The 11,955-nt window shown below is 43.0% G+C and overlaps 1 protein-coding gene across 1 annotated transcript; it reads left to right on the forward strand.

The window, feature by feature from the left end:
• Positions 1-6,312: 6,312 nt before the first annotated feature.
• LOC147431495 (uncharacterized) lies at positions 6,313-10,030 on the forward strand. The gene has a single exon (XM_086494586.1). The coding sequence runs from the start codon at positions 6,600-6,602 to the stop codon at positions 9,696-9,698; it is 3,099 nt and encodes a 1,032-aa protein (XP_086350712.1). The 5' UTR covers positions 6,313-6,599; the 3' UTR covers positions 9,699-10,030.
• Positions 10,031-11,955: the final 1,925 nt, after the last annotated feature.

Raw genomic sequence — 11,955 nt, forward strand, 5'->3', positions numbered from 1 at the left:
CTCGGGATCCAAGTGCAATATAGAGAATTCAAGACTAATCTCCCTGTCGGAAGACGACTCTTTTGACCCTGCAGTCTGGACAGGAGAGATTATCTCAAAAGGGAGTATATTTAGACACCTGGGAGCCCCCGTAGGGGTGGACGTAACCCACAGTCAAAGATTTCAATGGGTGATTGAAAAAATAAGCGCCAAAATGAGAAGGTGGGAGTTTGTTCTCCTACCCTTCCAAAGCCGGATTAGAGTGATCAATGCTTTTAAGATCCCGTATATTGCTTTCCTCAACCCCGTGCTCAAGATGGCCAAGTGTAACTTGAAAGAATTCTTAAAACCAGTGAAAAGGTTTCTTTGGAAGAACAACAAAAAAACCTCCCAGCCATGGCAGTGGGCTAGATGTGAGGTAGTTGCTCGCCCGGTAGACCAAGGAGGGCTTGGCATTCTTAACCCTGTATCTCATGCTGAGGCCCTTTGTGCCAAATTTATGGTCTCATTGGCTAAAAAGGACGGCTATCATGACCAAGGAAATGCTTGATGCAACAAAACTGGGATCGAAAGGGGGAAAGTGGAAGGGGGTCGTGATGCACGACAAACTTCTCGCCCCCAAGTGGTCTTATCTTAGATCTGGTGGACTCTCGGGGGAGCTAATGAGGAAGTGCAAAAGTGTTGCTGAGGTTCTGGAATGGAGAGAAGTAACCAGATACTTTAAGAACTTCATATTGCACTAGTCCCCTTGGCTCTCTAAAATATTGGGGCCGCTGCAAATCCCTTACTGGATAGAAATGGCCAGGAAGGTGAATAATAAGGGGCTCGTTCGACTAGAGCAATTCTGGGATGGCAATAGGAAGTGCTAGAAAACTGTTGACTCTTTAGCCATCCAATTTCAACTGGATGGCCTTGAGATCTTACTAGTCTATAGGGTGATTAAAGAGCTTGGTAAGGTGGTGATGCCAATTTGTGAATCCAACTTTGAATGGGACGCTTGGAGATGGTCTGGGAGTAGCTTCTTTTGGAAACCACACTCTAAAGGCATCTACCATGCATTAATGCACGAGGCTAATTGGTGTAGCCCCCTCAACAAATTATGGAAGAGGCACTGGACGGAAAAACGGTGGGAGGGAGTCATGGAGAACATCTGGAAGCCAAGATGGCCTCAGTATATGAAGATATTTATATGGAAAGTGATGTGGGGTACTTTGCCAAACGGGCGTAAAGATACAAGAAAGAGGCATCGGGTCCAATCGTTGCTCGGGGTACAGAATAGCTAGTGAAGACCTAGCCCACCTTTTCATGGAATGCCAGGCAATCAAGGGGCATGGCTCGGAAAATATGCAAGTGGATTGAAAGGACATGGCAAATTAAGTTCTTCAAGAATGATACGTTCTTTGGTAGTAACAAGATGGGAAGTCCTGCTCTTCTCGTCTCTACACTTAAATAATCAGGTACTACTTCTTGCACATATTTGGCAAGCAAGGAACCGCCGCGTGTTTGAGGGGGATCTAGTTGTGGCAAGCTTTTGTGAAATCATGCAAGAGAGCAGACTGATGATCCACATGATCGGAGGCAAACAAACCTCAGAGGACTGGTCTAGAACAATACATAACATCTTGTAATAAGTAAAGCCGAGGAGTAGGAGTGGTTTCTCTGCCAAGCAGACAACTTGTAATCCTTTGACCCTCAAGGCTCGGTGTATATTTCTATTCTTAGTACTATCCACTCACAAGTGTGATTTTTGCAAAAAAAAAAAAAAAGAGAGATTTTCAATTCGAGAAGTCTCTTGGGATGGTTCCTACCACTTGTCAAGAAAAATGTTTGAGCTTGGCAAGAAAATGTTTGAGCTTGGCAAGAAAATGTTTGAGGCCTCTAGGTCCCCTCCCTCAATGCTCATTTGCTTACCTTCAACGTCCCCTTCCCCAGTCCCAAAGCAAGGATGATGTATGTCCTTGGAGGAATAATTTGATGTACCAAAGGTAACTTAAAGGGACAACGAAGTGAGGGTTTCACTTTTTGTACATGAACTTGGTAGTTCAAATATAATTTGTAATGCTAAACCATCTCTTGCTTGTGTTACAATCTTTTTTCTCACTAGAAAAAGGTTAAGGAATTGTGCTAAGCCATCAAAAAATAACCGCACAAGGAACTTTATGTGCATTTCGTGTGGAAGAATAGGGTAGAGGGGCCGATTATGGGATGGGGTCCGATTTCAAGCAAAACTTGGTTTGCTCGCGGGGGGGGGTTTTGTTTGGGGTTTGGTGGTGGTGGTGGTGGGTGTGTGTGTGTTTGATTTTGCACAGCAAAATGGGGTGAGGGAGTATTTAATGTGCTTGAGCTAATCAAGTAGGACATTTTTGAACGTAGCATTAAGATATTCCACAATGAAAGCAAGCATTTGGAGGATATTTTTGACTGAACTCCCATCATCATTTCCATCCCTGTAAGGTTTCCATCTCCGTAAGGACCTACGGGTGCTAAGAGTGACTATAATCCTTGAATGGCATGTTTGCTTATGAGGCCTAAGCCGTGGCGGTTATTACTAGACCTAGCCACACGCAAACAAGCTTACTAGGCCTAAGTGGTACTAGACCTAGCCACAAGAGGGGTAGTAGATGGTTAATCCTTTAGGGTTTTAAGCACTACTATTAGTTGGCTTCACTAATCATTGGTGAAATTAGTAAGTGAAATTATGTCCTTGGGTAAGTCTAGTCCTTTGAGCAACTAATTACCTTGGCAAATCAAGCCTTGATCATGGAGGATTGAGTTTTCCATTAGTGTGTGTGAGTGTGTACTTATTTCTTCCTTATTACCTATCTCAAGCCTCCATCGATGAAAGTGAAGTATTTGTATTCTACACTCAATTCCATCGGTGGCTAGATCATTCTTGATTAAGCTTGCTTGGAGCACCTTTCTTGTGTTTTCCGATCACATTTTGTGTGTGTTTTAGTCTTTATTTCTCATCCCTATTATCACCAATTCCCTTGATCTGCAATTGCCATGAGTTGCTTGTGGTCAAGGCCTTTGGGATTAGCTTCAATTTGAGTTATTGAACTATGAGATTGGAATTGATTGAGGTCTTTAACCATAAAGCCTATAATATCTCTTTCTCCATCTATGTATGCGTGTCCACTCTATTCAAGGAAATAGGAATCTAGTTCAAATCTAACTAATTCCTAACTCTCCAAAAAGGGGCTAACTGGTTGACATTGAACTTTATCAAGTACAATTTGTTCTACTTTTTTGGGTACGACCAATTGGAAGGTGGTTGCTAGTTTGGGCCGATCAACATCAAGTAATGTGCTTCCGACTGTAGATTTGTCAACCCCGTTTGGTCATGGATATCAAATGTTGTTTTCCTTAGTTGATCGAGCATGAGTTTCGACCCTTTCCACACCATGAAGGCCATTGCTGGACTTCAAGTCTTCCCTTCACTGTAGTAAATGATCTTTGCAAGCCTAACCATGAAGCCTTCACACACACTCAAACAAACAAAGCCTTTTTAGCACTGATACTGTCCTATTCAAAAGCCACTGTCCTATTCAAAAGCCACTTCATCCCGTGTACCTATACAGCCAAAACTTTAAAGTTGTTCCCATAAACAACCACAGCTCTAAGCCTCTTAAAGGCCTAGACCCTGGTTATCTAGTCCTTTAAGAGGATAAATGGCAGCAATGGTAGATTTACCCTTGGATTTAACTCCAAGGGTAAATCTACTTCAAAGGATTCTCTCTCTCTCTCTCTCTCTCTCTCTCCCTCCTTCCTTCAAATTTGATGATAAGGAGAAACAAGGCAGGACACATTTCATTGACTTCAAGCCAAACCCACACAATAACGAAGGAAAGAAGAGAGATAATGATACAAGAAATCTCTCTCTCCGCTACTACATATCAGCCACCTCTCACATGAGAGGACAATGTGATAATTCTATAAGGTGCAAGTCCTTTTGCTTCAAGCATGGTGACTACATGATCGTGTAACGTGTTAATTGGGTAGAGCTCGTAGAAGAACAACACCTTCGTCCTCTCTTCTTGCACATCAATTTTTATGTAAAGAAGCTCAATGACAATGCTTATTTTGAATGTGTTGACAAGGCTGGCAATGCCTTCATACCCCTCCATGGCTAATTTGTGTAATTGTTTATTTAGGCTTTACTTTGCTCTTTTTAAGTTTTTCTCTAACACTAGGGTCCATTATCATGTGAGTTTTGCCAAATAAAAAAGAAAATAATTCTCTAACACTTCCTAAGCTAGATGTGCATAGTACACTTATCTACACAAAGGACATAGTTGGTGTGCAATGTTGTGATTATTATGCATAACTAATATAAAACGGCGTCGCCTTCGACGGTGGCATGGCTCCTATTACCCTCAAACCCCTTGCTTCCACTGCTATTCAGAGAGGGTTTGGGACCACTGTCCAAAGTAATGAGATACCAAGATCAGAGATACCGTTGGGTTGCACGCAAGCATTGCGCATCCGTTTTGTTCAATGCGCACCAGTCGGAGGATTTTGCTGCAGACACATGTTCGGGCGAGGGGGCCAGAATCCCTTCCCCCATTATCTATTAGTATAGAAGCTTGCTCATCCTTTGCAGCCCATTGTGTGGCAATGTTGAACGAAGATGCCCTATTTTGGGTAGGTAGGTCCTAGCTCAGGTTGCTTATCTAGGTATGTCTTCACTATTTACCAGAGGTTTTTCTCTAGATCTTTTTCTCCTTGATGCCTACGGAGTGGTCTTAACAATTTTGAAGGCTCTCCAAAATGTCAATGAAACTCTTTACAATGTCACAATCACAATATCATCCCCAAGTTAAAAATGGCATACACATTCACAATTGTTTTAATTCTGCATCATACAGGGGTAGACTGGCCTCAACACTAAAGGGCACGGATGGGGAGAGATGGGATCCGCGGTGGGGGGTCGAAAGTGGGAATCTCGAGGTGAATGGAAGGTGAAAAAAAATAGGTGCCCGTCGTAGGCATTCGGACTTGAACCCTCGCCACCGTCGTGAGAGCCCAATGCACTAACTGCTATGCCCGCGACGCTTTTATTGACATGTGGCAAACCATGAAATAAAAATAAACTTGGACAGGCTCCCTGCTTGTCCAAATTTGCTTTTTCATGTCCTAGTTTACTCTGGCCATCTTACGGTTGCACGCGTTTCGATCTCCGTGTCCTAGTTTCAGTGCCGTAGATCCCACCGCTTGGGCTTCATTAAATTGCCCGTGCCCTTTAGTGCTGAGGGTAGACTGAGACATCTTTTTGTAGTGTGAAAACACCCGGTTGAAAATGAGAAGTCTTGGTTATGAGATTATTAGGTCACATTTTGAGCATTGTAGTTATTAGGTACGTTTCTTGTGTTGTGCCTAGCAGTGTTTCGCTGACCTCGCAACAGCTTGTGTGCTTTTACAAAACGATGCCCTGTAAAGCTAACTCAGTCATTTGTGTTGGTTTGAGTGAGTCCCCGTTTTGCATAAATGATAGATGAAAAGCTGTCAACCAGCAACATAATATGACATGAGAGATCGCTGCCTATGGTTCGTGCGAATGTGCTCTAAAATCCTATTGTCTGGTTACTAGGTTAGTTGGCCCAAAAATAAAGGGCTAAGGCTACTTATACACCAAACCTATGCTTGCCCGTCACTTTTGGAGACCAGCACACATGTGTTACACACGAAAATAACATAACATTTAAAAAGCGACGAGTTTTCCAGTTGATACTTTTATAGCTTATTGGTTCGACGCTTCAAAGCGCGTGAGCTTGTAGGACCGCCCATCCTCGGGCAGGCGGCCCTTGTTTATAAGTGACACGGGCATAGTGAAGGGATCGATGGCTGGGGTCTTCGGGGCCATTGCTCCATCTGCATGGGGAAAAAACAAAATTTATGTCTCCCAACGTTGCCCCGCACCCTTGAACACCCGTGACCCCCCACACCACAGGCCACCGTCCTATCCACCTCCACTAGCGCGCATTGTTGCACATAAGGCAAGCCCGCGTGTATATAATCTCCCCCCCCCGTTGCGTCGATCCGATGGCTCACATCATGTGCAACGTCGATAACTCGCCCTTGCCATTGATCCCACCCCGTGTCACTTATAAACGAGGCCAGGCGGTCCTGGCTGTCCATTTTGTCGTCCGCTTCATGTCCGCACGCTCAAGCTTGGGTGCACGCCGCACGGTGTGTAAGCAGCCTAAAAATGGTTGTTTTCCACTGTACATCTGGCGTAATGAGGGAAATTTGAATCTAGTAGTTTATTCCACACGTTAATGAAATGCTCACTCACTTCACACACTTGAAGCTGGTTTTTCAGTACACACATATGAAATGCGCGAGCGCCATCTCCCTCCGCCCGCCCTCTCTCTCTCTCTCTCTCTCTCTCTCTCTCTCTCTCTGTGTCTCTCTCACTCACACACACACACACACACACAGCTTGCGCGCAACAACATTCACACACTAACACACTAGGGTTTATGCTTCGAGAACAAACTAGGGGATGATGACTGCTACATGCATGGGGCGCAAAGTATCTGCATCTGAAATCTCAATGGACTGTATCAAGGAATAGTTGTCTTGAAGGAGAGCTGAAAGACCGCACTTCCACTACAGGTATGGCTGACGTTACCTTCACTGTCGACAAGCCTCATGGCGAGCCGCCTCAATCAGCTACCAGTACCGCCATTGTTTCCTTAAAAAAGCAGACGCAACAGAAATATGGGAGAGATTCCTATAATCCCGAGGGTTTTACTGAGACTTCACACATGAAGGTTGACGGGCCCCTTACCATCGCTCTAGCAGAAAATCTTGGTCATGAATGGCTCACCAACAGGCATCCCGACATAGATGATGCGCTTGTAACAATGGACGCTTCTTTATCTGAATGTTGCACCAGCGGAGACTTACCAGGTCACAAGCATGAAAACGGCACTGAAGAGCTTAACGAGGAGGGAGCTGGTGGAAAAACTCTTGAAAATTATGAGGAGCAAGTTTGTGCTTTGTCTGCCAAGAATGTAGACTCAAGCTATGAATTTGGCATTGGTGACCTCGTTTGGGCCAAGGTTAGGTCACACCCTTGGTGGCCGGCCCAGATCTACGATCCTGCATATGCATCTGCCTCTGCTAAGAAATTAATACAACCTGGAAAAGTTCTAGTAGCATTTTTTGGCGACCTCCAGTTTGCTTGGCTGCTGCAGTCCCGAATGGTTGCCTTTCAACCGCATTTCAAACGGAAGGTAAACCAGACAGACTCCAAAACCTTTCGCAAAGCAATTGCTGAAGCATTGCATGAAAATTGCAAGATTTCGGAATCAAGTTTGCTTTGTTGCCACTATAAAGGGTCTTTACATAGCGCAAATTCTTTCTTGAATTGGCAGTCGGGTAACGACGACAGTTTGAGGATGCAATATGGCAATAATTGTTCTGTAAATGCAGAGAGGGTTAGTACTGTCAAGACACTGATGTTTATCAAGATGGTAGCATGCATGCCATTCAGTGCTTCTATGTCCACTTTAGAATCATCAGAGCTACTTGGACATGCTTATGGTTTTCGGGCATGTATGGTTGCTTTGAGTATGCCAAAGCTGTCGGCAAACATTGAACAAAAGAAAGCAGACTCTGCAGACCTGAAGCACAAGTTTTCTCAGGCTATGGAGGATTTGGAAGCAGCTTTAGAAGCCAAAGAAGTTGGGATTAAAAGGAAGATCGGAAGATCATTTTTGAAGGACAAAACACGCAAGCATCCTGTGAAGCGTTCATCAACTGTAAATGGAGAAGCAGAAAGTTTGCTTGCCCTGGAAAGACACCAGAAGCGGAAGAAAGGCCGTGGGAAGTGTGCAGGTTTGCAACACCATACGAAGAAGGCACATAGGTCAACATCCATGCAAGAAGATAATGCAAAAGCTTTTTCCAGCCCAAATTGCTGTGGCAAGTGGGGTGCTGAAGCAACACATCAAGCATCTCACAAGAGAGGCCCCAAGAAGAGGGCACGAGAATTGAGTGACATCTATGACTTTGTCTCATCAGATTCAGAAGAGGAGTTGCATGAGGCTAGTGCAGTGGTTAGTAAAAAAGCAAAGAATTGTCTGAGTAGAATGTTACCAGCAGGATTAAACACACATTCTGGCACCAAGGATATTATAGAGACTGAAGGCAAAGAAAGGGTCAGGAAAGTTGGCAGTGTGGGGGACAGTGTGCGAAAGTCTGCAGTCAATCTTTCTGGGACGCACCCTTCACTGAAATGCATCAATAAGCCTGAAAAGAGGAGTAAAAGAATGATACTGAACAGGAAGGTGCATGGTAAGGTCGATAAGACTGTTCGCTTGTTGTCGAAGTGCAGGATTGATTTTTGCAAAGCTCCCTCCTTGCAGGAGGAATGTTGTGCAAGTCCAGTAGAGCTTTTCCAATCCCTTCAAGCTCTTGCTAGGGATCCGCTGAATAATGCAGGTACTGTGGGCACTGTCACAACTTTCCTCAAGTTTCGCAATAGGATCCCGCATAAAGATTTTGGCAAGAGCTCAGAGCAAATCTTTGCCGAGCAACCAGACAACGCTGTTCAAAGTTTACCAGAGGAAGCAGAGACCGCTTCACAGATGCTTTATGGAGAGCTAGGTAAAGATAACAAAGAAATTTTGGAGGTAGGCCAGCGCGGTGAATTCTCTGCAGAAATCCTATCCAAGGATGCACATGTCTTTGCTGATGCTGACAAAGTTAATGAGGAAGCTGGCCAGTGTAGTAAAGCTTCTGCAGAGACTCTAACAAGTGATGCACAGATTTTGTGTGCGCAGGACAAGGAAGGTGACAGAGTTATCTCAGAGGGTGACCTATGTAGAAAAGCTTTTGAGAACACTTTTGATGGGGATGGTTTACTTCCCGAGGCTGAGAGACTTCACACAGCAGATAGCACCCAAACGGCACAGAAACAACGACCTGATGCTGTGCAGGAGATGTTTATAGAATCTTCAAAACAGTGCTCAACTTCTTTTCCTGGGGGGCAGCTTCAACTTATCCCAGTTTCAAACAGAGAACTGATAGAGCCCAACATTTTAGAGTCCCATGGAGAAGCTTTCCCTGCAACTCCTCCCTTGATTGCAGGGAGCTCTAGTACACCGTATGACATGAGTATTGTGCCGACAGTGAAGCTTGGCCTTCTGATGTGTTTCCCAAAGGATTTTGGCTTGCCCTCAGTGTCACAGTTGAAAACCATGTTCATGCAGTTTGGGCCATTGCAACCCTCAGGGGTAAAAGTGTGCAAGGAGTCTGCTTGTGCTAAGGTTGTTTTCAAATATGATCAAGATGCAAAAGCTGCTTTGAAGCATGCAAAGAGAAATGCCTTGTTTGGTCCCGCAACTGTATCCTTTACTCTTCAACAATTTTCACCATCAGATTTATGGAGGAAATCTCCTGCATTTTCAAGAGGCAGTTCTTCAACAGCTCATGCAGGAGGTGGCAATTTAACACATCAGGAGTACAAGAGATGTGCTGAGCTTGCAATCTCATTGAAACAAAGGGCATATGAGCATTTAAGGGCTGCATCTGCGGCACTAGATGATGAAATGAGTAGGGTTTTGTCAGGACAGTCTGCCAGGAATGTCAATGGAACCAGAACAAATCCAAGATTTAATCCAATTGAAGACTTGGTACAGGAAAGGATGCAGACGCTACTACGGCGTCTTAATCTTATTGTTGGGCATGCTACTTCAGGGACCAAGTAATCTATCTCTGTGAACAATCTTTTCTAATGGTCCTCTCATCTTTTAATGTCATGGAAGCTCATAGATCATGCAAAAACAAGTTACTTTTCTATACAAACCAGCTCTATGAAAGGTCAACTTTATAGTCAATAGCCCAACTTGTGCCCTTTTGGTACAAAATCTTGTTTATACAGTGAAGGTAGGGTTTTGTTTCTTTGAATACAACTAGCTTCAGACAAGTCAAGTTTGTGGGCAAGAGCCAAATTCTTCTTTTCTGTGACACTAGCTTGTTCTGAAATTGTGTTCTTTTTTGAAACACTTTTGATAAAGCTGGTTTAGGTGTCATGAAGATGGAGTTGAGGGTTGAACCCAAGACCTTGTAATAGAATTCACACGACATTGGCTAGATAGGGCAGGTAAGAGAAATATAAGAGCAATAGTATGAATGTATGGATTTTATGATTCACTTGTGTGTAGAATTCAATTCTATAATGCAAGTGCGAAGAATAGTATGGAGGAAGTTAGGGTTTCAATTCATGCACCAATGTGTGGCATCTAAGATTTGCCAAAAAGAAGCAATTGATGAACCGTTTGACAAGATTTGAGGTTCGATTGTCCACCAAATCTAAAATTGTTGCATTCGCACAGAGGATGTTGCTCAGAGTTCCCGGGTGGTGGTTCAACTCCAAAAGCCCTTTATGCAATATGGCATGGCATTTTGTGGGCTTGACACAATGCTTCTTTCTTGGATGGTATAGTAAAGAACAATGCTCATAGCCCTAACGTTATTTTCTTGCAATTAAGAAAATGACATCAAGCACCACACTGAAGACGTTTTCCAATAGAATTTTCTCGACTAATTAACAAAAAGTAAAAAGTGTGGAAGATAAGACTTTCTATGAGGTTTTTATTTTACACAACAAAAACCAATGCGCCTTCAAGCAAGCCATGGACATATGGACAAGGTTGGCTATTAAAATGACTTTCATAAGGCAAAGACAAAATGAACATGTGCTTTTCCTTGACACTTAGAGCTAAATATTTGTTGCATGAGAAGGATTATCTTCTTGGAGTAGTAAAAATGCATTCCTACAAAAGGAATGGAAAGGGATCACTTAGCGTGAAAAATAATTACGAACATTCAAGAAATGAACATACTAGTGAATCTATAGAAAATGTTGAATTCTCATTGGTTAGTGTTATCCAAAAGCTTGTAATTTAAAGAAAAGTTTGGAATATTAAGAGTATAACCACTTTTTCTTAGCAAAGCTATAATGAAACAGGTTCCATGTGGCTACACTTTAGAAGGTTTTTCTTAATCTCACAAATCTCCTCAGGACCTGACTTTTGGAGTTTAGAAGGTCATTATAGAAACAAGCATATGCTAAAGAATTTAAGAAGGCCTGTCTGTTTGAAAACAAAGAAAAGCCATGGATAAGCCAAGCTGAAGGATAATGGCTAGATTCCTAGATTGTTTTGGCACAAAAGTATATCCATGATGGACATGGGTACTTACATGTGACTTGCTCACTAGTACATTGTCTTTTCTCAACCATGGGTAGTTCGTTTGATGTTGCTTTTCACACTTTCAAATGCCCTCATTAAGCATCCTCAGAACAAGCCAATGAATGCTTCATCCTTTGCATTATTTAATCGATTACAATGCTCAAAACAATATTAATACATTTTAAAAAAAGAGCATGTCATAGTAATAGCGCCTCTCTAGTTGGAATATTCCAACCCTCACAAAATCGTGATCTTTGTGGCGTGACTTCAATGACTTAACATTAATGCGACTCTGACGCCTTTGAGTAAACCGTAACTTGCACCAAACCATATGATGCTGTGCTAAGCATACACTTATATCCTTGTGCGGATACATCAAATTTTGTGAATTCGTGCTTGCGGAGTGCGGTGCTTGCAATGCCTGAGAAAGTTGAATTTGACATGCAAATCACTAAAATTGTTCCTTGGATTCCACCCCTAAAGTCCATAGACATCCCTAGGCATTGTTGTGACATGCCCATTGCACATCAAATATGAGCATGTCAAAGCCTTGACAATCAACCTTGACAATTAAGGTGGTCCAAAATACACAATCTTGGCCACAATTGAGTGAAGATCTAATGAGCATCATTAACTGCCTTGTTAAACTTTGCCATGGTCCATAGTTAAATGTGTGGTCCATCATCTAGTGTCTTCATTGGTGATCTATTAATTACATGAACTATAATTTCCATAGCTTCACCTCAAAAACCATATGCCAACTTACCATGAG

This window comes from Adiantum capillus-veneris, chromosome 21 (genome assembly GCF_014529385.1).
Source record: "Adiantum capillus-veneris isolate H3 chromosome 21, ASM1452938v2, whole genome shotgun sequence".
NCBI lineage: Eukaryota > Viridiplantae > Streptophyta > Polypodiopsida > Polypodiales > Pteridaceae > Adiantum > Adiantum capillus-veneris.

What these genes read in the sequence shown, in the direction of transcription:
- LOC147431495 (XM_086494586.1), top strand. Translation starts at nt 6,600, where the DNA reads ATGGCTGACGTTACCTTCACTGTCGACAAGCCTCATGGCGAGCCGCCT.